The 27613-nt window shown below is 55.0% G+C and overlaps 2 protein-coding genes across 2 annotated transcripts; both read right to left on the reverse strand.

Annotated features, from left to right (window-relative positions):
- Window positions 1-6732: 6732 nt before the first annotated feature.
- Window positions 6733-9685, reverse strand: VOLCADRAFT_91439 (uncharacterized protein; the record flags this gene model as incomplete). Its single annotated transcript, XM_002950998.1, has 3 exons — window positions 6733-7638; window positions 7886-8065; window positions 9638-9685. The coding sequence occupies 3 exons, from the start codon at window positions 9683-9685 to the stop codon at window positions 6733-6735; spliced, it is 1134 nt and encodes a 377-aa protein (XP_002951044.1).
- Window positions 9686-14684: 4999 nt separating this feature from the next.
- Window positions 14685-23691, reverse strand: VOLCADRAFT_91440 (uncharacterized protein; the record flags this gene model as incomplete). The annotated part of the gene is made up of 13 exons (XM_002950999.1): window positions 14685-14990; window positions 15403-16283; window positions 16510-16594; window positions 16815-16851; window positions 17087-17271; window positions 17676-17752; window positions 17859-17949; window positions 18810-19369; window positions 19688-21898; window positions 22084-22168; window positions 22255-22365; window positions 22951-23101; window positions 23462-23691. The coding sequence occupies 13 exons, from the start codon at window positions 23689-23691 to the stop codon at window positions 14685-14687; spliced, it is 5010 nt and encodes a 1669-aa protein (XP_002951045.1).
- Window positions 23692-27613: the final 3922 nt, after the last annotated feature.

Below are 27613 nucleotides of genomic sequence, written 5' to 3' on the forward strand. Positions count from 1 at the left end.
GTTTTGGTGCTCAGTTTGTTTGTTATTTCCGCTAGAGGGGGTATCTTCTCCTTTGGCATTTACCTATGGAGCAACAACTAATGCGAGCTTGCGTAAGTAAGCTGGGTTAGTTGGGCGTAAGGCCCAATGCGTAACTGTTAGTCTAACTGTTTCGCAACGGCCCGTGTCCTCAGGGCCGTCATTTATTGCGCGCATTAGGCTGGTTAGCTTATCTTGTTTTTGTTGTTCAGCGCGCGCCCGCCCGCCCGCCCGTTTCTGGCGCAGCCTCGCGTTAGTTCAGTTGCGGTGTCTCTTTCTCCGTTCGTAAGGCCCGTCTTCTTCGGGCCTCTCAGTCCTTTTCTCTCTTTCATTATTTGTAACAGAAAATGGCATTTACCTATGGAGCAACAACTAATGCATCGCGTTGGGTCCGCACACTCTGTCAGGCGCCGTACTGTTGACTACTGCTTTTTAAGTTGATCGCGAGCGATTGGTAAAATGCTTGTATTGGCTTTTGCTGCTGCCTTACGTCTGTCCTTCCTCCTTTCAGATTTCAAATCGTTTGTGATTTATGACTCGCGAACCTTCGACCGTACTGTCGGATGTGAGCAGTCAGATGCGTCGATGTCCCAACTACCCAACCCTTCCACAGCGAGGCAGCACAGTAGCCAGGATCCAGCAGGCCCCCACCACGCAACGCAAGAGGCAACCAGTTCAAGTTCGCCCGCGACACCCTCCCCTTTAATCCGTACAGCTGCATCCACATCCCTTCTATGAACCTGTAGACTCCTCACCCTTCACACTCTCGCTTTCGGTTTCAAGCATTGCACATCGTCCAAGAAGCCATTTGGCCCGACAGCTGCCAGCAGTGCTGGCCCAGCACTGATAGGAATATACACTTTTGGAGAAACGTTTCTCTTGTATGGAGTGGTTTAGCAGCCTCTCGCACAAATGTGTCCGGTCGTACTGTGCCGAATAAACGGGCCGTACAAGATGCCCCAAAAGCCAGGAGCGAATTTCACCGCGCGGATGCGCGCGTGCGATTCTCAAAATGCGCGTGTACAAGTGTATGTATTTTATTTGGGGCGAAAGGCCGCGGTGTGCCAGCGCGTTGCGCAGAAGGGCATGTCGGCCACAGTCGCACGCGGTACGCAGTCCGGAAATGTGGGTGGCTGCTTTGCCGGAACTGAAAGCACCGAAAGCAAACAACGTAGCTTGCAAGACTGGGCTCATGAAACGGCCGCGGGAAGAGGAAGCGTTGGGCGAAGCGGCACTTTTGTGAAGCAAAATGTTCCGACTAATGTCAAAAAAATACAAACTGACGCAATAAATATAACATACACAGAATTAAACAAAAGAACACATAAGTCGTTCAGAGCCGTGTAAGTAACATGGACGCCGCTGATGGCTTGGAACAGCTTTTTGGAACAGCCGATACCGACACCAGCGTTTTGGGTGGTATGCTGCTCCTTACAAGGACTGCTCGTAGCGTGCTCGGTTGAATGCTCGGTAGCTGAGAGGGCTGATGTTCGTTCCAAGAAGTGAACTGAGGACTGATGCTACACGTCATGTATACGCGTTGCTTAGCTTGCAACGTGACGCGCCCACGATGAAAGGTATGCACGTAAATTCGCCCGTGGGCCGAACGCCTTGTAACACGCTTCAACTACACTCACAATACAATATACTGCTGCACTATTCTCTCCAGTCCTGCCACATTATGTTTCACCGACGTACTTCGGCACCTTCCACATCTATAGACTTTGCGAACGCGGTCAGCTGCTTCACCAGGACCCCCATATTTGGAATCAGCCTCCTTGTGTGAAACTTAATAATCCATGGTTGCCGGGTAGTAGGGGGTACCGTACAACGGGGGTTCCGTACAACCCAGTCCTTCAAACCCGGCTTAAACACCCTTGCATAGCAAACAGGCCGCCAGTAAGTGCAAGGGAATGCAGTTATAAACCTTTTAACCACAGGGCTTCGAAAAAGCTTTTACGCGGGAAAAGGGCGCGTACTAACTAGGTAACTAACTAAAGCCCCCGACGTTCTGGGATGTACTCCCACAGTTGTCACTTGCAGATCCATTGGCCGGGCCCTCCTTGCCCTCCCACGCACAACTTGACGTCTAGCCGTACAGCAGTCACGCAAACATTTTCTACCTGCTCAAGAGTGACCTTAACGACCCCTCCACTGCAGGTTCTTTCGCTTGCCGGGAGAGTCAAGGAGTGTATGTAAGGCCGTTGAAAGCGGTCACGGTCAGGCCTGCGTGTTTTGAAGGATGCACATCACTGGCGTGCTGGTTCCAGATTTGGAGCGATCCGCAAGGAGAGGAATCTATTCAAGTGTATACCTGTGCTCACGCTTCCAAGCCCATGATTGCAAGAAACTGGAGACGTTGTCTTTGGGCTCGGCAGGCTCAGCGGCCGGCGTTGGCTCAGCCCGAGCTCTCTTCGTTTTAGGTTCTTGCATTTTTCATTTGTTATTCAGTGCGAGATTCGTTTGCTATTTAGAGTCATGTGGTTGCATTCATTCGACCCTGGCCCTCATCGTCCTAAAACGAGCAAGAACTTGGTGAACGTCATTTAGGTGAAAGGGTGCAGGGCAAAATGCCCCTTCTAGCTATGCGAGTGTAGAAGCAGGCCAGAAGCATGCATCCCTTGTACGACGCTTACTAACACAAGCAGCGAGCATCATGCCGGATATTATGAGATTGCGAAGCTTGTACAGTGCAGCAAATGCAGACCATTTTTATGCATATTGATTTCTCGCGGCTTAGCCTGGCACTTGTCCTTATGCATGAGGATTATCGACACAGCATCATCGCAGCGGCCAACGCTGGCATAGCTGACAGCTATACGAACGGAAAGATTCACGATGTTTGCTTTGCATCGTTTTCAGCGATCAGCGAACGCAACTACCTCAAGTTATACTTATTTTGGAAGCAGTTAGTTGCAGCACCATGTGGGAAGCCAGGGAAGTCGAGACGGCTTTGGAATCGGCACTCCTGCCGGTTGGCACTTGGGACTCGGCAGCGCAAGCATTGCATATACAAGCACGAGGATAAGGCCCTGCCATAAACCTCTTTCATAGGTTATCATGCAAAGGGAAGGCGCGCGGGCGGCAAACTCGATATCTATGGCTGCATCCCCGCGTACAAAATTCCGGGAGGGCAAAATCAAGGAAAATCGCTGATAATGGGGAGACCTGCCAGCTCCCCGTGAAAATGATGCTACTTTCTTTATTTGCGTAGCCTGGCGTAGCCTGGCGTAGCCACGGAAAACTGTATATCAGCTCTCGATCTCATATAATATATAGCCGCAGAAAGCAATCAACCCACGGGCGTCAGATCGACAAAGAGGTAAAATTCGAGCTATAAACTAAATATTGCCAAGAAGGACCCCTATCGTATTGTATATGTTAAATGTTGTACTGACCGTTGGCCAGCAGCATGTGTCCTCCCGCCCGCTACGGTTCCGTCAGGGGGGTCAAGTAGGAACAATTTGGAGCCTGAATAGCACAGCACTCACAGCAACTCGGAGCGGGCCATGGGCTAAGCTTACACGTGCTAAAGGCGGAATGGGTGAGATGTTACGAGCAGCCGCGTGCAGTGCGCTGGTCCGGATTTTTGGAGCGATAGCCTGAGTGTGCTTTCTTCCTTGAGTTCTTGTGGCCTGCCGACTTCTTATGGGCCTGCTCATTACGATAGACACCAACATAGAGCAACCAATCCATCATTTCTCCGATCGCTGTGATCGTGTCAAATCTTTTCTTTTTTTGCGCTCTTTCCTGCTGAAATCATTTCAAGCCGTCATCACGGGCATAGGCGAAAGGTGTGTGTGTGTGCGCGCGCGTGTGTGTGTGTGTGCGCCACGATCATCAGTCAATATGCGATTTCGTCCATGCCATTCATTAAATTACAAGTCTCCTGGAGTCTTACGTCAGTTGCGTCGGCAGTCAGATCAAATCTCCCCCTTCCTTGCTACCCTAGAACTCTAAAACCCTAAACACCCGCCTGCTACAGACAGACATACACACGCTCACCCGTCAGCTAGGCGAACCTTTCGTCCAGGATCCCAACATTCTTTTCTTGGATTAACACCCCAGAGAAGAAGAAGCCCTCAGAAGCCATCCCGCAGCCAAACGTGACCTGTCTTCCGCCACGCACGGATGGTACGACATGTGTACGACACCATGCCGGTGGGATATGCACACACATACACACGTATACACGTGCATGCACTTAATCCGCATATGCATGCGACCAGGAAGACAGGGAAGGAAAAGAGGCGCAATGTGTCGTACAAGGCGGTACAGAACATATGACACAGCGCGACACAAGGTTGCTTTGTGTTGACCGCATAACCGTTACACACACATACATACATACATGCACACACATACACACACATACACACACACGACACACATGCGGCGCCCTTCTTCGCTTTGCAACCTCAGAGCCGATTCTTCACGGAAACAACTGTTCAACAACAACTACCTTTCACAACCACCTCACAACCTGCCAACGCCACCGGACAACTGGAGGATCTCACTGCCATCCCGTACACATAAAGGAAACAGACATACGAACAGACAAAGAGACGCGCCGACGCACAGACATACAGACGCGCACACCGAAAAGCGACCCCAATCTAAGAGTCCCTTAGGGAAAACTTCCTGAGGGCGGAGCGCCTCCTCCGAGAAACCAAAACCGAAATTTAATTTTACCATCAAGTATTCGTCAGTCTGCGTGTCTTTTAAGAATGAGAGTGGAATGCAAAGTAAAAAGAAATTAGGCGACAAGCCGCAGAAAGAACGCGCGCGCGTCAAAATATTTCCATCGTGCTGGTCAGCAATGAATTGTACGGCCAACTGTACAACCACAGGCGCAGGAAAGTGCATGTATGCGCTGTAGGTGCCTGTATACGGCGTTTCTTCTATGTTGTACGGCAGTTTTGTCGTGCACATGTGTCGTTGTGCGATGCGAGTTGCGGCAGCGTTCCTAGATGCCATGTTAGGACAAGTGCGCGCTTTCATGCAGATTATTGTACTTACACACACACATACATACATACATACATACATACATACATACATACATACATACATACATACATACATACATACATACATACATACATACATACATACATACATACATAACACGGGCACATACACGCGCGGCTCGGTTTGTTAAGGCACACACACACACACACACGCGCGCTGTCCGAAAGCGACGCTTATCGCCATGAACAAGAATGCGTTTTGGTCCAGATGTATGTATGTATGTATGTACATCGTCCAGAATCCAGAGTCCAAGCAGTCAATCAATCAATTCGACGGTCGACCCCTACATGTCCATCCCCCCCAAAGGACGCGGCGTTGGGAAAGTGGGAGTTTGGAGGAGGAGGTGTGGAAGGGGCGGGAGAGGAGGAGGGGGGAGAGACGCAACGGTCACGACAGGGACCAGCACATCGGCAGCAGCAGCAGCAACAGCAACAGCGCGCCAGCACGCCGCCATAGGAAAAATGGAGATACGGACAGATGCACATAAACACATAAGAGAGGGAGAGAAAGAGAGAGAGAGAGAGAGAGAGAGAGAGAGAGAGAGAGAAAGAGAAGATAAGGGCACATACACACGCACACACACATACACACACATACACACACATACACACGCACATGCAACTTGGCTCCTGGCCCCAAGAGCTCCAGAAGGCTCCCTGGACAGCTTGTCTCCAACGTATACCAACCAGCAACGAAAAGCTAACCGCCGAAACATCAACCACCAACCGCCCGCGGCTCTTCGCACATCACGTGCTTCAGCGTTGGCGACAACCGGTTCAACTTTCCATCACGCATCATCAACACCATCAACATCACCGCGAGAGGATTGTTTCTATTAAATACATCAAGATCGATCTATCTCTCTGAAAAAATGCAAAGAAGATTAATCAACCTCCTTGGTCCGGCATGTCGTGCCGTACAATACCCTATATTGCCGCAACCCGCCACCACCACCGCAATCACGACAATCTCGCAGCTCCCCGGATTTTACCGTAACCCAAATATCTCCTATTGTACGGCACTGCACGGCACCCGCAGCACACCCAACATGGCAATTCCCCTCCCCCCCCAAGAGCTCAAACCTGGAGAGAAAGCTTCTCTTCTCGGTGGTGGTGGTGGTGGTGGTGGTGGTGGTGGTGGAGTTGCTGTGTTGCCTTTCCGACCCCTTGTCGCTTTAGTGTGTCATTCACTCCCATATGCTGCAGGCATGTCGTACCGGAATTTCCGCTTTTTGGATGCATCCATCCTGGAATTCGGAAAACTGTCACATCACAGCCGCCGCTCATCGCCCTCTACTCCACGGAACACTCGACACTCGACATTCGACACTCGCGCCCACGAGGCCCACCGCCGCCCGCACCTCCTGCCCTATCCCCCCGGGCTCTATCTGCCCTCCACCGCCGGTGCACCCCCCCATCATTCGTGCCGACGACACATGCAAGACGCATGCCGACCGACCCGTGGGTCCCAACGCCCTCCCCCTCTCCGCTTGCACTGACCCAGATCGGATGTGGGTCATGCGGACGACTCAACGTGAGTCCCAACCAACCAACCGAGCAACCAACCAACCGAACAACCAACCAACACATATGGATTGAGAGCCGCCTCTTGACGCTGGTCGAGCCACAACCGACTCTCGACCCGTGGGTTGCGAACTGTGAGACGTACGACACCTCAGTGAGATCAGTATCTCCATCGCGGCCGGAAGTCCAGGTTACCCAATGCGCCGATGCCGACGCTGCTGCGCCCGGCGGCGGCGGCGGCGGTGACGGTGGCGGCTCCGCCAGTGCCGGTGCCACCGCCGCGACCCATGGGTCTGTGGGCTGTAGGCCGGTGGTTCAACACATCACGAAGGGCTAGCCTGGTTGAAGCGCTAGTGTACCTGCTGGGCGGCGGCGGCGTCGACGTCGTACGGCCGATCGGCAACGCCACACTCCCGCCGTACGTGCGCATGTGGCGACTAGCGACGGCAGCGGCGGCGCTTCTGCCGCTGACGTGGGCGCTGAAGATGCGCCTGGGCCCGCCGCTGGCGCCGGAGGCGGCGGTTGCGGCGGCACCGCCGCTGAAGTTTCCGGAGCTGACATGGCTGGTTGCCGTACTACGGCGGAGGGCAGCGATGTCCGTGGCGGAGCCCTCCCGACTGACGCCGACGCCTGCAAGCATGAGCGCCTTACCGGCGCTGGCCTCCCTGGGAGGACTTGGCGGGAGTGGCCTGACCACGAGATTAGGCCCGGGGGGATACCAGGGCGTTCCGTGACCGGCCCAGCTTTCACGACGGCTGCCGCTCGGGCTACCATAGGACTTGGGCGCCGTCCACGGCGCCGGCGTTGCGGGCGAGGAAGCGCCGGCGGCGGCGCCGCTGCGCGTGAAAGCCGCGGCCGCCGAGGATCCGCAGCCTGAGCACGACGTCATGACGGCTGCGGTTGTGCCGCCGGGGCTGCAGACGGCGCCGTCGCCATCGGCTGTGATGTTGTTGTTGCCGTCGTCGCCGGCGGGGGCTGGCTCGCCGTTGGGTTCCGAGAGGTTGGCGCCGGCAACAGCTTCAGCTGTGGCAATGGCCTTGTGGTCAACATTGGGAAGTTCCGCCAGCTGCGGGGGTTTAGGGTGTCGTGCGGGGGAGGATTTCTTGATCCGGAAAGCGCAATGTTAGTCGTTTGGTTGTCCGCGCAACCGCCAGCGATGAAAATGGCCACGTAGGGAAAAACGCAGAATCATAACAGAAAAGCATTTACGCAATCCAATGTTAATTGGCTCTTCCAGCTACACTTGGTTCAGTACGGTGGAACACACATGACATGGAAATGAACGGACGGTATCCCCCAATGTGCGCCCGCACCTGCTGCTGCAAAGTCATGTCTCCATTTTCAAAGGCTGCTACTCCGAGACTCTGTTGTTCATTGGCGTCGGCCTTGCCGATGTCGTCGCCCTTCGCTGTCACGTTCGCGGCAATGTCCGGCGTCTGTAGGTCTCCTTCAGGTGAAGCTTTTCCAACGCCTGCTTGGATGTCCTCCAGCTCCTACAAATTACCACATAGAACAGTGCGAAGCAATTAAAACTGTAAGGCAGTTACCGAGCGTTAGACAGCTACTTTCGGGTCTCGGTTACCTTGTAGGCCTTAAGACGGTCCCTCTCTAAATTCTCTGCATCAGCAGGAGCCCTAAAGCATCCGAAACATAACGCCATTTTGCTTGCTTGGTACACTCTTCGTAGGCGACACAAGTGAAAGGGAATAGCTCTACACCTAACAAGCGGCCTGGGTTGATATTCAAAGAAATTCCTATAATTTGGATAGAGAGTAGATGCATCGACAATCAACGCATAAAATCTGTCACTGCTCTCTTTTTGCCTTGTCCTGACAACAGACGAATACGACAGGATCCAGGATGCACCGGCGGACGGACGACGCACGTACGCAGCAACGACAGAAATTTTCCCTACTTACACTTCAAAAGCTTATGATGCAATAAGAAGGACAACATGTGCGGCGACGCACAAGCAAATAGGAAGCTGGCCGATCCGCGCGGCCATTTCGCAGCGCGAAGTAGCTAATCCCGCCAGTCGTAAACTCCGGGCGGATCCTGCCAATTTGCAAATTCGATACCTTGCACGCCTTGTATATCACATGTGAAAACAAGAGGAGGTCTACAGCTCAAGCAATGCATTCAGTCTATTTCCTGACGGCTACTCCCTACTGCGATCCGAACCGGCGTGCGAAAATCACCATCTTTTCCCTTCCGTCCAAGCCCTCTTTCCTGCTGCATGGCCAGGGCCTGGCGACCGCGCGCTCTTGGAGACGAGGAGACAGCGGACGAGAGCGTGTAGAAAAAGAGAGACAACTAGACAGGAAAAGGCCACGACACCATCCCACCTTACTAAAGACCGCCTGAGGAGTATGCCGCCAGCTTCCTGGCTTTTTTTCCCTTTTTCTATGTTGATAACCAAGCATTTCCGTTCGCTCTGTGCAACGCACAAACCTAAGCCACGCATTCAAACCGTTCCCCCCTTCACAACCTTAGCCCCTTTTCCTTTTTCTCATTTTTCTATACCCGACAACCACACCACTTCGCAACGCCCTGATGCAGCAAGCCATAACGCAGCCCAGGACACACACACTTTCCGTTAGGGCTGGGCAGCAGTCCCTGGCAAGTGTCAGGCCCGGTCATATATTTGTAACGCTCGCACATCCCCTGACTCCAGCACGCACGCAACCCAGCACACAGCACGCACACAGCGTTCGTCGACTGTAATCAGCTCTAGCTGCCCACCATTTAGTCGCCTTTGGTCATTGCACTGCTGATTATTCCTATTGGCTCTTGATACAAGTTACAAGTTCCGCACGCAAGTGCGGGTGTGTGTCCATAAAAGCCGGGGGGGCCATGGACGTTATAATGGTACTATGCGGGTGTTGACCGAGGGAGGCCATCATCATCATCATCATCCCTCGTTCGCTTCAGGGCGAAGCGCCTCAGCGCGACGTGCCTGGCCTCCCAGATTTCCGATAGGTACCTGGCCAATGCCAGGGGTGGCGCCTCAGTCATGATGGTGCGCATGTTGCGTCCCTTTAACACTAGGTCACCATCGTACTTACCCCGTAAGCTCTTGTAAGCGGGGCATTCATCAAAAACGTGCAATTCATCTTCAACCGCTCCACAGTCACAAAGCTTGCAGGTACGCGCGGTGCGCTCACGCCCAGTAGGCCTATAAACCTCTAACTCCCAACAGCCTAACCGGAAACGCATTAGCACTTGATGCCGTCGCTGGGGCACGGTCACTTTAGTGTGCTCTAACCAATCGAGACGCACACCCCTAGGGTGGGCCGCTCCCATCCAGTTCATATAGCGACAAGCCTTGGCTCCGGTAATTCCTATGGGGAAGACGGAAGACCTGGGTCACCCAAGGTATTCGGGCACTCCCACCGTGCATCAAGCCGCTTGGCAAATACCTTAAGAATGCTCTCAACTTGCAATTTAAGGGTGGCGTAATGCGCTATGAGTTCATCACCGCGCGTATTAATGGGGGGTTCCGCTCCTAGGCTAGTAAGAAAGGCTAGTACCTTGCATGTCCAGCACTCAGTAACGCCCCCGAGTGCCAATTCCAGGTCAGCGACAAATGCCCAATGACACAGCGTTCCCGGCCTCTTAACCACGGAGTTCCAAAACCTAAGCACAAGATTGGTCCAATGGAACTGGAGCCTTTGTGACAGTTCACGATATTGGGAGGTGATTTAAAAACATTTGGACGATTTGTGCGTGTCATCCTTGCGCAGGGGCCATGCTAATCTTCTCTGTATTTTTCCAAATTTAACATTTGTGCCGAAGCACATCACATGATATCACATGATATCAGATGCATCGCCGTTCCTACTTTAAATTTCTAGCTACGTATTTATCATAACATGTTTCATTGTAAAATTCTAACACGTCGCGGTACTACTACGGTGCATCACGCGTCAGTATTAAAAAAAACACATCTCACACCACACAATGCGCTGACTAAAGCTCGCAACCCTAACATCCCCCCATGGCCTGCCATGACGGAGTCACGGCTTTGGGGCAAGGGCCCTGTCCCCCGCGACCCCCGTCCCCTTATTCTTGACCAGATCTACTCATACAGAGCATTCGCATTCGCACCGCCCCTCACCACCTGTGGGCCCGTGGGGATGTTTCCCCAGGGGCTCTCCTCCAGAGGGGCCGCACAGCCCTATGGGCTAAGCCGGCCTGGATGAGCCGCCCCATGGGTCCTCTCACGCCCTAGGGTCTTTCCCCCGCTTTTTAGTACCGCTGCAGTGCTCTCCCGCCCATCTTATTACGGCTTTTACTTTCCCCCCTTTTCCTTCTTTAGCTCTTGGCGGCACCCAGCCAACCCGTGGCTTCCCCGCGTCTCCTAACCTTGTGCCCATCCACCCGACCCCCCTAAAACCCTAACATTCTAAAGCACTAACATAATGTTGAAATCCTTACATCCTGAAACCCACGGCTGCATCGCACACGAGGCAGTTTCCTTAAGATACCTGTAATAATGCTATAGATTTTGGTGTAGATGGTTTTTTTAATTAAAAAAATTTGCACAGGTTGTCATATCCCCCGGAGGAAATATCCTTTTCCCTCCCTTTTGTTCTGGGGGGAAATTCCCTGGGTGGAAAAGTCTTTCCGGGAGCTCCTGGCCCCCAGGCAGCCCAGCAGCCCCCAGGCAGCCCAGCTGTGTATCAAGACACGCACACAAGCGGGTTTTGGACTCGCATCGGCTTCCCAGAAAGCCAGAACTTTTACATGGCGTACAGCATTATAGACGTACATATTACGGCATACGACAACATGAGAGTACACGCAATACTACGGAGCGGGACATAAAATCCACTTTCTCCGGTTTCCTTTCAGACCCACGAAAGGAAACACCGATTACAACTTGAATGGCACTAATAGCAACAGCAACAGTAGCAACACCAGCACGACGAGTAATCATATCATGCTATGTTATGTTACAAGCTCGCGAGAGCTCGTAAGGCCCAGCCAGCCCAGGAGGCTCATGGACCGCGAGCTCTAGCGTGTCATATTATGCTATATGCTAATCGTATCGAACAATTCGACCTTGTGGGTGGATGTCGTGCGCTGGACAGCGCATATATAGTAGTATATCTACCATACTCATGGGTAGTGTGAAGGACAAACACACACGTATATATATAGATACTCCGCCATGCCCGTACCCGTACGACGTACGGGAATAGTCCTTCACTCTCTGGGGCGATATAACTTCCGAAACCTTCATCCACACACACACATACTAATCCTTCTCCTGCAAGCTTTAGCTTCAATAACAAGTGGTGCGCTTTGTGTGTTGTGCTATTTCCGTGCCATTTTTCTCCTCGTCTGCACAGCGTCCCGGGCGTAACAGGGGGGTATGCATGCCTTCGAAATTCAGCCCCTTAATCGGGTGACTGCCGGAAGACGGCCTGCGCACGGGTGGACTGACTGGCGGTGGAGCAATTTACGCCTGTAGGCCCGGTGCGTCTGCATGTTTGTATGTCACTCTGTGTGTGTGTGTGTCGGTTTCCTGTTTGTTATTGTGAGTGGACGAATAAAAGTAAGTCTGTGGACACCACATCCTCCTGCAAACAAACACCACGAAGACCGACCTCCTCCCCATCCTAGGATCCCTAGGATCCGAGATCCATAACGTGCCCCGCCGATCACCGACGTGATATGAAAGCTGTACGTATGAAAGGAATACAAATTACGAACCCAGAGGAAAACAATAAACTACGTCAGCCCATCACACATTACCTCCCACCCAACTCGTGTAGCACATAACAGCGATATGACAACAGTTAGTTGAACAGTAAGTAAAGCAAAACTAAAAATAAACCGAAAAAACCGGAAATGTTAAATCCAAACCTAACCCTCGCAAGGTGAGAACCGCAGGTATAAAGGAATGGAGGCAGTTCCAAGTTCTTTGGAAAATGCGGCATCAGCCCATGCAGGGTTCCACACTATAGCCCAAACCGCCCAGCAGTTCTCAACAATTCCCATGTTATATCACGACTTCAGAAAAGCATCGTTTGGCGGAAGCAGATCCTGTGATGTGCCCAGAGGATACTACGTCCCAGCAAGAAAAATTCCCATGCAAAGACCGGCCCCGGTCCCCAACCCCGTCCCTATACCGCAGGCTGACCTATATATAACCTTCCTTTTCTTTCCCAGCCCCAACCATAAACAGCGGTGCTCCCGTTATGACCTATTATGCTCATCACTCCCGCTCCCCAACTCGCCCCGTAAGGAAGTTAGTACCCGCACGCAAGGTCAGCGCCCCCGGATAGGCTTCCCTGGGGTCGGGGGCACTTACCGCCAGTGTACGGCAAGGTACGAGAACAGCTAATGTACGGCAATGGCCTGATAATTAGGAAAGAGCGTGGACTTGCGACATGCGGAAGGATCTGTCGCCGCCGTCCTGATGATAGAAATCACTCAGGTTAATACAAAAGCAGACGTGACCGGGTGGTCATGATGGTGCAGCAGGGCGCCTGTGCAACATACATACATACATACATACATACATACGTACATACATACATACATGTACGAGAATGAAAAGGGGGAACATCACGAACCGGCGATGTTACCATCTATAGCTTCCAGCATTACACACAAGCATCCGTTCATGGCTCAGCTCTGGCTTTACCGCCCTCATGGCGTCTCATAGCCCTTATACCTCTACATACACCACACCTCCACATACATGCACCACCATTCCGCAATCAAGAATGAGCCATGAAGCGTGCCCTGGAGGGTTCTTGGAACAGAGGTACAACACGACTCCCCCGCCACCACCACCACCATCGCCTGCAGGTTCACCACCACCATCGCCATTAGCAGCATCACCACCGGCGCCACAACAACCACTATACCATTTTACACCACCACGAATATAACGCTATCACATACATACATACATACATACATACATACATACATACATGCATGCGTACCTACACATAAACATACATACACACACAAGGCATTACACCGGTAGACGTAAAAAAAGTGGCGTGAAATGGCTCGGTATGAGCCAGCCAGGCCGTGACCTTGCCGGCATTTGCACCGTACACCCTGGCAGCCTCTCCCCCGCTCTCCACCCCACGGATGCCAGTCGTATGACACAGGCTTAACGATTGTGCATTACAGCATAAGATAAAAGATGCCTGCAGTGCGACAGAACCGATTAAATATCTTCTTCCTGAAAAGTATACGCACGTATAAAGGCGGCTATAGCAGCAGTACGGCATATATTGGTGGTGTTTATTTAAATCGTTGGGTCGCTAAAGGAGGGCGACCAGCAGTAGTCCAGTAGCAGCGTCATAGCATTAGCTCAGACATTTGCTCGACTGGGTTTTAACTTAGGGTTTTAGAGGTTTTACTTAACAGCACATCCAAACATGTGCATCAGATGCGGGCCCGCGTCCTTGTCCTTCTTCTTTGACTTCCCTTCCCACATCGCATCACATCACATCATCATCAGCAGCAGCACGAGCAAGGACTCCGAAACCCAAGGACAGGGTACCCGGGTCGCCCTCCTCCTCCTCCCATTACGGAGATAAGAAATGCAAATAGGGGAGAAAGCCACGCCATGACCGACGAATCTTCCAATGCTTCCCATAATAAAAAGCGCACAAGCATGCATTCGATGGGCTCCACAAACAATATACTGCATTGGAAAGCATCTAGGAGTGAGATATTCTGCCGACAATAGCACAAGACCAAAAAAAATCCCTAGAGCTGCCTTCGGTTCTCCGAGCACCCTTCCCCCTCTGCCCTCCCCCTTCCCCAAATACAGGTTTTCCACCAACCCCACCACTCCATCTCTTCACTAATGTGTCCCCTAGCAATCCCGTACCGCTCTGGAACAAGATCTGACGCAAAAGTTAAACCCTTGCGCCACCAGCACCACCATAACCCACCAGCACTTCCACCACCGTTCCACCACCAACACCTCCCCAGACGCCCTAAATGTCCCGTCAAATGGATACCCGAATGGATGTGATGGAGCCGCCCCTTTTTAGAGGCATTTCCATCGCGGCAACCACAAAACGAAAGGCAGTGTCGTTCCTGTTTTTTGCTGCTACTGCTGTGCTGCTGCTGTTACTGCTGTTCAAAACGTGGGTCAGGAGGGGACGACGTGCCAGACCTTCCAGGAACTTGGGCAGGAGCAGATCCCGAGGTGTCAGCGGCAACAAAGGGGACTTCCTCACGCCGTAATGACGCGACCGAGCCCGTGTCGGGGACCTTGGAGACAGCTCGTTGCGCGGCGGCGGCGGCGGCAGCGGCGGCGGCAGCCGCCTCGGCGGCAGCCGAGGATGTTGATCCGGACTTCGCTGTGACCGCAGCCATCTCGCCAGGGTCGCTCCCCTGACGTGCCGCGCTCTTACTATCCATCTGCAGCTGTGACTGCGCCGTCAATGTAGTCAGGGCACAAAACGAAAGCGGTCAAAAAGTCGGACATTACAAAAAACAACAAAAACATGTGCAAAAGTCTGAAGGGAACATCTAGCAGGCGGGAGAGGTGACAGCAACAAAAGGGTCGCATTAGGAAGTGGTAGCACAGTTGGGACGAACCTAAAAGCATTGGCGAGCCAGGAAAAGAAGTGTGAAATATGAAATATTGCGATGAACAGAGCTCCAAACAGGGGCTGGTAAATGAGAATAAGGCGCACACAACCAATTTGACTCGAAAAAGGTGCTCTATGAATATGTTTGCGATTGAATCCATTAGATTAACCAGATGTGACCATTGACTTCGCACGTAAAGTGATGCACAGCGAGAAAGGAACAAGGGCGGGGGAAGCAAAGTGAAGCGTACCTCTGGTCCTACCTCTGGATCCGGATCCGCCGCCGCAGCAGCAACGGCAGTAGCAGGATCCGAATCGGATAACAGCTGCCGCCGGCGGTTCTCCCAGCTGACGTCGCCGCCGCTGCCATCGCCATCACCATCACCACCTACTACTACTACCTCCTGCTTCAAGTCCTCCTCCTCCTCCTCTACCTCTTCCTCGTCGACGTTGGCGTTGCCGCCGTCGCCGCCGCCGCCACCGCCGCCGGCAACGCGTCCCATCGAGAGGCTTCCTTCATCACGGGAGTCGTTTGAACAGCGTGGGAAACGCGACACGGTACCAGTCGCGGCGGCGGCGGCGGCGGCAGTCATTTCTCGACGTGGTAGCACTGCCGTACCCGTGCCAGCCGACACCGGATCTGAGACGGGCCCTGCAAGAAGCGCCCACGCGCCAGCAGGTGCGCCCTGCGCTGCCGTACTGGCGTTGTGCAACAGAACCCGTACGGATGACGGTGTGTTGTTGCCGTACCGTTGGGACAAGGATGGAGCACTGTCGGCGCTGCCGCCGCCATCATCGTCTCCTCCGTTACCTGCGCCTCCGACGGGGGAGAGATCGCCGCTGCCGCCGCTCTTCTCCGGCCGCCGTGATCGACGTGGCGGCTGCGGCTGTGGCGGCGGCGCCGCCGCCGCTACCGCAGCAGCTGCCGCCACCGCCTGCCGCGGCAGCGCCGCCGCCGCTTGGTCATTAGGCTGCGGCCATGCCTCATCACTGACCCCGTTGTCGCGAGATCCTTCCCTTTCGTACTCGGCAAGTACGACAGCCGCCTCCGCCGGCGTCAGTTGTTGCAATCGGAAGCCTCGTTGAGGCAGCAGCAGGCCATCACCACCACCACCGCCGCCACCGGATCCCGCTGCGCCAGCAGCGCCAGCCGATGCGGTGCCGCCGCCGCCGCCACCACCGCCGCCGCCGCCGCCACCACCGCCGCCGCCGCCACCACCTGCCAACGCTGTCCCCGATGGCAAATGCCGCGAAGCTCCCGACAACGCCGGTGGAAGCACGTAGCCCCGTACGGCAGCCTGTTGCTGCTGTTGCTGCTGCTGCTGCGACGTCTGCTGCTGGTTGGGATGATGGGGCACCTGGTGCTGTGTCTGTTGCTGCTGGTTCAACGTAGGCAGTTGCTGCGACGTCGTCGACGGCAGTAGCTGCAAGGGACCACGCACGCTGGCAGCATCGGTGAGACCCTCCGGCGGGGAGTCGCGCTCCAAGGCCCCGGTCAAAATAGAGATCGCCGGCGCGTCATGCCTTATTGCAAAAGGCATCGGCGGTGGGCCCAAAAGCAGCGCCGCTGGCGCAGCGGCGCCAGCGGTGCCGCTGGGGTACGGCGCCCGCTGCGGCGGCGTCTGTGCCGCCGCCAGAGGCTGGTGCGCGTGCGAAGACGCACCTGTAAGCTGTTGCGACGGCGGCTGTTGATGCTGCTGCTGTTGATGGTGATGGTGGGGGTGATGATGGTGGTGGGGGCCCCCTGGTGGTGTGTGTGTGTGGTGATGGCGAGATGGCGGCAAGTCACCCGCTGCTGCTGAGGGGTGTTGAGGGGCCGTGGCGGTGGTGGTGGTGGTCGTGGTGGTGGTCAAAGCCACAGAGGTCGTGACGACGGGGCCATGGACCACGGGACCCGCGGCAGCGGCGCCGCCGCCGCTGCCTGCACTGCCGTACCGCTGCTGCGGCGGTGCCGTCGCCTGTGGCGGCGGCTGCTGGTGCAGGTCTCGTGCGGCAGTTGCCGTAATAGCTGCCGCCAGCAGCGGATTCGCACCCGCTAAGTCAAGTAGGTTCTGCAGATTTGCCGCGGTGAACTTTTGCGCAATAACGTTGTTCAGGTCGTCAGATGACAAAGGCTCGTCCTGTGGATCGGTTGAAAAGCCGTACGGTCGTTGTTCGTACATTGGTTTCGGATTTGTGTTGGGACTCAAGAGGATGGGGGTACAATAGTGATTGGATAATATATTTAAAGTAATGACACATGCATGTATATATGTATGTATGTATGTATGTATATATGTCGCATTGAGCAATGCTACACACATACATCACAAAAGGGTGTGCGCGGATTGCTATCCCGGGATTCGAATTGTAAGGTAAGAGGGGTTTGTTGTAATCTGCAATGCGCCTTGTGTGCATGTTGTGCGTGGCCCAACAAACATGTTTAGACATGGACATGGGCATATGCTTTTAGAACGCTACGACTGCTCAGGACAGCCAGTAAGCTCTGCTCCTATCCTCTTACAACCCCCCCATCGTATCGTACCTGTTGTACGACCAACTGACATACAAGCTGCAAACTGCCGTCGCCGGCAATTTCTGGGGCTCCTACGAGGTATGGTCCTGTTGGAACAGAGTTAAAACCAGGGCCGTAAAGAAAAACTCACTCGCAAGGACTCGTTTAATGCTTTTCAAAGAGGCGGACAGACAGGCAGCTTATGATACGCACCACCACGACCACCACCACCACCACCACCACCACCACCTCCACCACCCCCACCCCCCACCACCAACCCATCCTCCTCCTCCAATATCCCTGTCTGCAACGAAACAGTGCACGAAGCGGCAATCAGCGAGCGACACTCCTAGGAACTGCGGCACACACCTTCCCCCCTCCCCCCCTCCTCACAACTCCCCTCCTTGTTCCCTAAAATTACTGCATGCCAGAAAAACGCCAACCAAGATATTTCAAAAGGACTCCCCCCCCCCGAAAACGGCGGGGGGGTTCTTCATCATCGTTGTCGACTGACTGCTTATCTTGGATAACGCGGGAAGAGGAATCAAATTGATGGTATGGGCATGCGGTCCAGTCCCGTGCTGGACTTATCGTGTACTGCAAGTTCAAACACGGCGGATAGCCGTACGGGTGTACGGCGCAAAACTTACCCATGACAGGCCCTGTGCTCAAGCTGGATCCAGCGGCCTCAACCTCCGGCTCCGCCGCCGTGGGGGGACCCTGCACGCCGCCGCGCTGGGGGACCGGCGGTGTTGCCGCCGCCGCAGTGACAGCTTGCTGCTGCTGCTGCTGCTGCTTCTCATGCCTGCTGCCGCCGTTGCCGCTGCTGGCGCCCGTCGGCGCCGCCGCCGCCGTCGCCGCCGCCCCGGACGCAACGGCGCCTTGCAATGGCAACGGCGTTACGGAAGACCGCGGACCCAAGAGCAGCGACTTGCTTGGCGGCGCAGCGGCCACGAGGGTCGTACTACTACCGCCCCCGCCGCCCAGTGGCCGAATCAATACGGCCGGACCGCTGCCGCCGCCGCCGCTGACGCCATTCGGCCCCGCCGCGCCACCGGACGGAGTGCCGCCGGATCCGGCGGGGCCCTCCCGCGCCGCCACCAGGGCAAAGGCCGCGTGCCTGCCGCCACCGGGTCCGCTTTGCGGCATGGGCGCCACTCCCACCTGCGCAGGCACGGCGGCGGCAGAGCCGCTGCTACCGCCGCCCCTGCTGCCACCGCCAGCCGTTTTGCGCGAGCCGCCGCTACCGCCGCCGCCGTGGTATGGTTGGAGCGTGGCGGAGGCACGCCCCGCCGCCGTCGCGGCCGCAGCGGTTGCCCTCGTGCTTCCAACCTCCGGCGCAGAGCCCACAGTCGGCAGCGGGTGCGGTAATGCACCAGCGCCCGTCGTAACGACAGACGGCTTGCCCACCACCAGGCTCCCCCCACCGCCTGTGACGGGCACCGTCGATAGCTGCCGGGCCGCTGACGGCGCCGGCGTCGCCGCGACTGACAGCAGAAGCGGTGCCGTAGCCGCTGCAGCTGCTGACGGCGCCGCTACGCGGTTTGCCATGCTCGAGCTGCTTGCTACAGCCTGTCTCGCGTCACGGTCGCTGCTGTACAAACCCAAGTTATGCACCTCGCCGCCGTCCCACAACGCCGCGCCCGCGCTTGTGCTGCCGTGGATGCTGTACAGTACGCCAACATAGCCGTACTTGGGTGGCAGAAGGCAGTCCAGTTCCGCGCCTGGGTGAGGTCAAGGAAAGGGTTATTGCTTACGAAAACACACACGCCTGCTGCGTGTTGATGCAGCGAATGTTCCTTTCGCATATGCACCTGTCGTACATCGGCCACGATAAAGCTGAATAAATCCCCCCTCCAGGCACCTAAAAAAACAGGTCGTCGAGGAAACCCAGATGACGCAGCAGCATCTGGATTTCCTCGACGACCAGCAAGAGACGTTTTTCCAGCCAACCGAACCCAGCCCAGGTTTTTATACTCCACACAACGGCAATGTACGGCATGCCGTGCCCCGTCGTACGACAATATCGTATTTCAGCTTACCTTGCGGCAATTGACTCGCAATGGCGTTAAATAGGCGCCTGCCAAGGCCTATTTGTTGTCGTACCGCCACGCCGCCTCCGGCATCGCCAGCCCGGCCCGCATTAGCCGCGGCGGCGACGGCGGCGGCGGCGGCGGCAGAATGCTGGAGTACCGCCTCCGCCGAGGACGGTGATATCCGCTCCGCAGATGCGGTCGGCGTCACCACAAGCTGTGACCGCATCGACACCGGCGCCGCCGGTAGCGCCCCGATGGGCGTCGATAGCGCCGCCGTCGCGGCGGCAACTGCCGCAGCAGCCTTGGCCTGCTCATGCGGCGATGTGGGGACGCCAATGGGCACCCCACCCGCTGCGCTGGCGGCGGCGGCTGCCGCCGCCATGGCGACGGAGGCATTCACGTCAGAAACCGTCGCTGTCGCCGCTGCATCCCCCGGGCCCGCCACCCTCCCCGCAGCCCGTCCAGCGGCACCCGCTAGGAACTGCACAGGCGCAGAGGTGACGACGACGGCTGAATCCGCTGGCATCCGCTGCTGGCGGTGCTGGCGTTTCGCCGTCGGCGGCATATCTTCATTGCCGTACATATCACCCGCCGACATTCGCTGCTCGACAGCGCTGCTGCCGCCGCCGGAGGCCGGCACTGGCGGAGCGTCGGCGTCGGCGGCTGCCCCCGTTGCGGTATCTGCGGACTTGCGCTTCTGGCCTCCGCTGCTGCCGCTACCAACGCGCGCAATGCCCTGTACGGCAGCGCTCCCGCCGGCAGCAACACGCGCGCCGCCAGAGTCCGTGGATGGCTCCCTCTGTACGTGCCTCTGTTGCTGGTAGTACTGCTGCTGCGGATGGTGTGCCTGACCGCCGCTTCGCGCCAAGGCCGCCGCCGCCTGCGGTCCCTCTGCGGCCGCTGCCGCCGCCGCCAAGCCTCCGTGACCAGCCGCTGCCGGCCTTCGCTCCGCGGCCCAAGTCGCCATCGCCGCCTCTACAGCCTCGAAATCCTTCAACGATACGCCACCCGTCCGAAGCAACACTTCCGCAGCCTGCAACAGCACCGTTGCCGGGATGCCGGTCGCCGCCAACTGCCCTACAGCCTGTACGACAGGCGGCGCCGCCGCAGGCCGCGCTCCCTCCGTCTGTAGCTGGCGCGCCTGCGATTGTTGGATCTTCTGCATGTTAGAGTACAGGACGTGACATACGCCAGACATAAGCTCTGGCTGTAGCTGGAGAGGAACGGTGGCGGCAGCGGCGGCGGCGGCAGCAGCCTGCGCAGCCTTCTTCTCCGCCGTCGCCGCCGCCGGACCCCCTGGCGAACTGGCGCCCGGTAATGCATCCCGGCCGCCGCCGGCGCCGGCGCCGCCGCGGGTTGCGGCCGCTGCAGCATCAGCGGCATCGCCAGCGGGCCCGCCAAGAGCCGGTGACTCTTGCTGGCTCCGAGGCACTCTCGCGCGATCCTGCGGTGATCCTGCGCCATTCTCCTCCATCATTGCGTCCCGCTGCTGCTGCTGCTGCTGCAGCTGGCGCTGCTGCAGCTGAGCGTCCGACTTTGTGTTCAGCGGTACTGCTAATGCTAATGCGGACCTGACTGCGGGATCCGTCTTAATTAGCTGCGTCGTCTGCACGTGCTGCGATGGCTGCTGCTGCTGTTGCTGGGGAAGAGGAGGTCCTTGGGGGTGCCGCTGCCGCTTGTGCACTGGGTAGTAATGGTGTGCGCGGTCATGCGCGAGAGGTTGAGGGTAATATGGGTGGTGCTGCTGCTGCTGCTGCTGCTGCCTGCCTTGGGTTGTAATACGCGCTGGCTGGCCCTGGCCCTGGCCCTGGTCGACCACTGCGATGCCGCTCGTTCCGGCCGGGCCCCCTGAAGTAGCAGAAGGCGCTGTCCCGCTGCGCGCCATCCCCTGCCAATGATTTCCTTGCTGCTGCAGCGGTGGCTGCGGTGGTTGGTGCTGTTGACTGCTGGGGGAGAGACGGCTTCCCACGCGCTCTCCGACGCAATCGGAATTCACGACCGCAGCTTCATCCCCACCGACATCGCTGCTACCGCCGCCGCCGCCATCCCCCTGCGTCTGTCTAGTTACGGCGGCAGCGGCAGCGGCGCCGGAAGAGCCCCCGCCGGCCCCGCCGCCGCCTGACGCAGCCAGAATCTGACCGGCATCGGTTATAAGGCCCATGAGCCGAAGGTAGCCGGCTCCTAGCGCTTCCGCAGCTTCTTGTAACTCGGCACGATCTGCGCGGTTGATTCGTCCCAGACACTGTCGTACGAGGTCGCCAACGGCCGCCGTTGAAACCTGCAAATAATAATTTGGGTCGGGCTGATTTCAGTCGGGAACGTGGGAGTGGATGTGGGTCACCCGGTGAATGTGGGTCAAGTTGAATCCGTTTCAAATCGATCTGGGTCGGGCCTAGACACACCTTTGCCCCTCCCACCAGATATGCCCACCCGTCCATGTTTGCACAACGCGACAGCCCTAAACTCAATATGCGACATCAATACGAGCTGTGCGGCATCTAGACGACACTTGTACGGTCACATCCATACTTAAGCTTGCCCTCCAAACCATGGAATGAAGCCACTCTACCCACCGGCGTTTCATCGCCGCTGTTACCGCTTCCTCCTGTCGGAAGCTGCTGCTGCTGGTGATCCTCTTCGTTAAAATTTCGCCCAAGGAACGATTCCAGGAGAAGAGCTTCAACCTGTGGAGGAATGGCAGAAGGAGGAAGGCCGCTTTCCGAAACGCATTTAAGGATTTTTTTGCAAGAGGTCGCACGAGACGCGCTGCTAACAGAGAGTCTAGGTGTGATGTGTGTGGATTTCGAAGCGTAAGGTTTTGTGTTTCGTACAAGCTGGAGATTGTGTGAAGGTCTTGGACGTGGGGCCGCAGAAAGAGCAGCGGTGGCAGCAGCGGCTAGTCACCTTACGATCCCATACCCAAACGAATGAGTGGTGAAGAAGGAGGCCCGAGCACTGCCTTGTCGTGCGCTCTTCATTTTTGGACCAATCCACCCTTAGGCCCTTTTATTCGTTCTTCCCTATCGGCACACGAAAAGCCAAGCAGCCTAAGATCGGGCCATTTGTAAAAGTGCGTTTATATGGTGAAAGGTCCGGCATTGAAAGGTCGAGGGCAAAAAAGTGGAATTCGAGGAGCGGCCGGCAAGCTGCCAAAGAGAGCCGCCCGCCTTCCCGCAAACGGGTAGTTTGTGACGAGCGGAGGCGGAAGAACGCTAAATGCATAGGCTGGTATGGTATGCTCCTCAGGGCAGCTTTCCTTTCCCACACACCTGCAGGTCCAGAGCCAAAGCTCCATCAGGCAGCAGGTAATCGGACGGCGGGAAATTCAACGCTGCCGCTGCCCCTCGAATCCGGAGGGCCGCCTTGTCATACAAGCGAGCGGCTTCCTCTTCGGAAGTGAACGTACCAAGGCTTATCGTCCTGTGCGGGATGCACGTTGTTTATATCCGGCAGCACGTAGCAGAAGATAAGCGCTGATTCCAAAGAAATTAAAACGTTGCAACTGAGGACATTTGAGATGCAGTAAACTGGGGACAGGGCGTTGCCAATTATGCGTTGTCATCCCAGATACTTGGAAGCCTATCTATAGCACTAGAGTTGCGGCGGCAGAGAATCAAGCATATGGAGGTTTGGCCCACAGTTATGATACTCAGCTGCAGAAACTAAGATGAAAATGTCGAATCGAACTTTATGCCCGTGCCTTCGCGTGTCACGAAGATGTCAACTTGCCTGCCAGCAGCTGAAATGCCAGCTTGCCATCTCCCCAACTTCCTACTGAACCAGACGCCTCGAAGACCGAGTTGTTTGGTATAGCCAGCTTGCTGTGGTAACTCAGAGTGCATCCGACTGAAGCGCCCCGGTAGCTCCGTCTGGCGTTGCATTGATAAGGAAATCGTTGGATCCAACATTGATGGCTTTATTCTTTGGCTCTCTGAGAGAGACTTGAGCGCCTCCATTGCTATGACCTCCTCATCCCGCGTCCTGTCGGCCAGCTCAACAATACCATTCATGATAGCAAGAAGCGCCCTCCTTGAAGACTGCGCCAAAAGTTTGCGTGTGCGCGTATGGCGCGAGTTGAAACCTCCCTGGGGTCTCTACGGGACCCTGGCTGACGCCCGTGCGACCGCGCAACAGCTAGCCTACTCGGCAATTCGTGTGAGGATACCTTCTTGGAATTAATTGCGGAAAGTTAAGCATTAAAGGATAACAAAGTTGTATGCATGGCCTTGTATGCCGCATTTCTGCCACTCAGGGTGCTTCGTATATAAAAATTCTGTTTAAAACGTGGTCTATGCTGTGACTAAAACATGTTTGGTGTTTACGATCTATTGTAATTTGCGACCTTGTGCACTTGTACTTTTATGAGCACGACATATCATCACTCGCAGGGCTTCTCTCCAAATACAATTCGGGCCTCGCTGTTGGCATAGTAGGTAAAACAAGTACACTTGCATTCATATAAGTAGACGCCTTGATTTGCAAGAGCGTTTGACTGTGGTAATTTTACCTGTCAGTTTTCCACCCCTTTATGCATAATCGACGCGCCTAACTCTACCCACCCACCGCAAAAGAATTGCCTTTCAATTTAAGCCCAACAACCAAGGCGCAGCACTGCCATTTCACAAGTTTGCCGAAGGACTTGCGCGCTTTTTGTCCTGGTAGGTACGGTATTGCCACATATGGAGACAGGCATGATCTCGACAGGTCTTCAGGCAACAACCGAATTGGGGCAATTCACAACACAACATTCCCGAAACTGAAAGCGTCGTTCAGATGCGTTGCGTCCCATGATCGGCCATCACCCGTCGGACGTTTTCCATTTAACATCGTTTTCGGGAAACCGCGTCATCTGTGAAGCTAATAAACTGCTTGAGTCTCGAGGATCCTCTTTCAAATTATGCCTTCCAAAAGGGATTAGCTCCAGATAAAAGATTTAGCCCTGACGGTACACCTGACGCATCCTGACGCATCCCATTGCGTTTGGTGGCCACGAGTATCTACCTGCTTTTTGGCCCTTGTTTGACAGATCTTGGGTCTTCAATATCTTCTAGCAGCTACAGGCAGGCTTCCAAAACCAAGATCTCCCCGAGAAATTCCCGTAACAAGAGCGGTTCCCTGCAGAGCGATGACGGCCAAAACGCGCGCCATTTGGACTTCATCATGAAATACCTCGTGGTTCAGAGCGAAGGGGCCTTGACAGCTAAGAAAATCGCGTTATAGGGGATTTACATGGACAATTACATTATGACATTTCAGATAAGGGGCCACAACTCCTCCACATTACAGATAATGGCACGATACATGTATATAGGCTAATATGGACCTTGCACGGGCGCGCAAAACATTACGGGAAACTGCCGCGAAATGTCCGCGATGAAAACTGCCACCATGCAGCCGATTTTGCCGTACCTGCGCACGCCTTGCGCGATTGGGCGCGCCGCGGAATCTGGATGGCTTAGGCCACGCACGAATTCCTACAAAAAAAACTACGAGTGTAGTCTACGACTGCAGTCGTAGAGCAAATCCGTGAGAGGGATAGTTCCTTTACGTTTCTTCCGGGAAATATAAGTCCCCAAATTATAAGTTGCCAAATGAAGAGAGCGCTGTGCGCTCTTTACAGTTTAGTTTAAAGCATTCCACCACGAAATATTTTTTTTCTTATTACGACGAAAGGAAGAAAGGGAAAGATATTTAAGGCTACGGCTGCATACTGCGCAGCAGCTGCTGCTGCAACGAATCAACAATTATACTGCGAGGCGAAGCTGGCAACACGGTTTGCTCAAACCCGCTCCTGGAACCTGTTCGGCATCCTCCCATCGTAGCGTAGGTAAAAATTTACCTTTCTCTTGGTTGGGCGCTGGACGAGCAAGCGTTCCGGCCTTTACAGTCGTAGCATTTTGGAAGTCCAAGCCGTCTTAGCCGTCTTGAGGAGAAAAAAAAGTAAAATAAATATCCCGTATTGTTGGAAGTGCTTTTGCCTGTAAGATTAACAACATCACAGCTTCCAAATTAAGGTCCAAACGTTCTTGTTCATCACCCCGGGTATTGCTGTGACAAAAAAAGAATTGCAAGTATAGCCATTAAAGTCAATAGACCTCCGTCTTCGTCAGAGGTTCACATCATGCTGAGAAGTTGTATCCTGTGCCCGTGCCCACTTTGCGGCATGCCTAGGTCTTCGACACCGATAGGAACGACTATTTACGCGTCTCGCCGTCCGCTTTCTATGCTTGCACGTTTTGGGAACTGTGAAAATTGAGGCTCTCTTGGAGAGCTGCTGGGAGTCCCTCATTTACTGAGTAACGGTTACGGTTTTTTATCCCTGTGTATGATTTGGACCCACCATTGGAGTGTAATCCGTTGCAAGTTTTGAATTTCCCACGGTCGGTACCATAGTCGCTGTGCTGCACCAATCTTATTTCATCTTCTGGCCGATATGATGCATCTTTTGTTTTGCCAGCGAACGCTGTGCATGTGCGTTCTAGCAAGCAACTTGCGAGTTCTATGTGTCACACTCTTGATCACTCAACCAAGCGGCATTTGCAAATTGTACCGTGTACACACCAAAACATCCTTCCCCATAGTCACGGACAAGGACAGTCCCTTCGATTACATGATAGCTTCAACACGCCCACATAAGACAACAACTTTAACAACAAAAACAACAACAAGAACTATAAGTAAGGTCAGCGAGCCAGATCCGCAGATCGATCTCCCCAAAAGAGACCTCCAATCTTTTCCGGCTGTAAGGGATGCCGCCCCGGGAGCCACCTCATTTCTTTTCCATCTGCTTCGGAGTGCAGCAGCAGCAGCAGCAGCCAGTCCCCACTATCTGTTAGGACTATGCACACGACACAAACGACACAAACTTTTTTCCTTTCCTAAGGAAATTCTTCAAAAGCTCTTCACATTGCTGCATTCTGACCTAAGGTCAGCGACCTTAGTGCTTTCCGCCCTCGTAAACCCTAATCGGATTAACGAGAGCACGAAAAACCGAAAAATCACGCGAGGAGGGCAGGAGACGGGTCCGATAGTTTCCGATAGCAAAAGGTTAACAGCTAGGCGGCCCCAATCCAAAAAACATGAATCAGGTCTACTATCCCCTACGTTCTCCACTCCAATGTTTCCCCCACAAGCTGTCGTGCTGCGTCAAAGTACGACAACTTTTTTAGTATTTCTACCCTCCTACCCTCACTACTCTACCGTACTAGGGCCCAAAAATTTACCTTACGATTCAGAACATAACAAGACAGCAGGCCAGCCACAACTCCGCTTCCTTCGCATTTCCGCATGTGCCCTTGTGTGAATGTGCACTTTCTCGCAATGTTACGATTCCGCGCCAACTCCCCTGCAGACACCTGCACACACACCTGCGGCATCCATCTCACAAAACGCAATGCCTTCCTTTCCCGTTTTTCACAATCACAACATGCGCGCTGCCGTCGCCATCGCCGTGGTCGCCGTCGTCGTCGTCGTCGTCGTCGGCGGCGGCGGCGTAACATTATAGAAATGCTGCCAAAGCGATCCCAACGGCCCACCAGTCCCCGAAAGGCCCATTCCTGACCCCGGACCAGCAACCGAGCCGAAACCCAAACCCCTCGTAGAGGTGCCGCCAGTGACTGGAGACGACGTAGGGGGTGGGGAATTGTTGTTATTATTATTATTATTATTATTGTTATTATTATTTCCCCAAAACCCAGATGATGACCGCAGCACGACGGTGCCCATTCGGAAAACACCGCCTGAGCCGCCGTTTGGCGTCATCTTAAACCCCACCCACAACGGCGCAGATAATGAGGAGGATGATAATGACGGTGAAGTCGGCGTCGTCGCACCGCCGCCGCTGCCGCCGCGGCGGACGCCGTTTTCCGGGCCCACTGCACGGGCCCACCAAGGAAGATCCTCCATCACAGCGACGGCGGCGGCGGCGGCGGC

Source organism: Volvox carteri (assembly GCF_000143455.1).
Source record: "Volvox carteri f. nagariensis unplaced genomic scaffold VOLCAscaffold_21, whole genome shotgun sequence".
NCBI lineage: Eukaryota > Viridiplantae > Chlorophyta > Chlorophyceae > Chlamydomonadales > Volvocaceae > Volvox > Volvox carteri.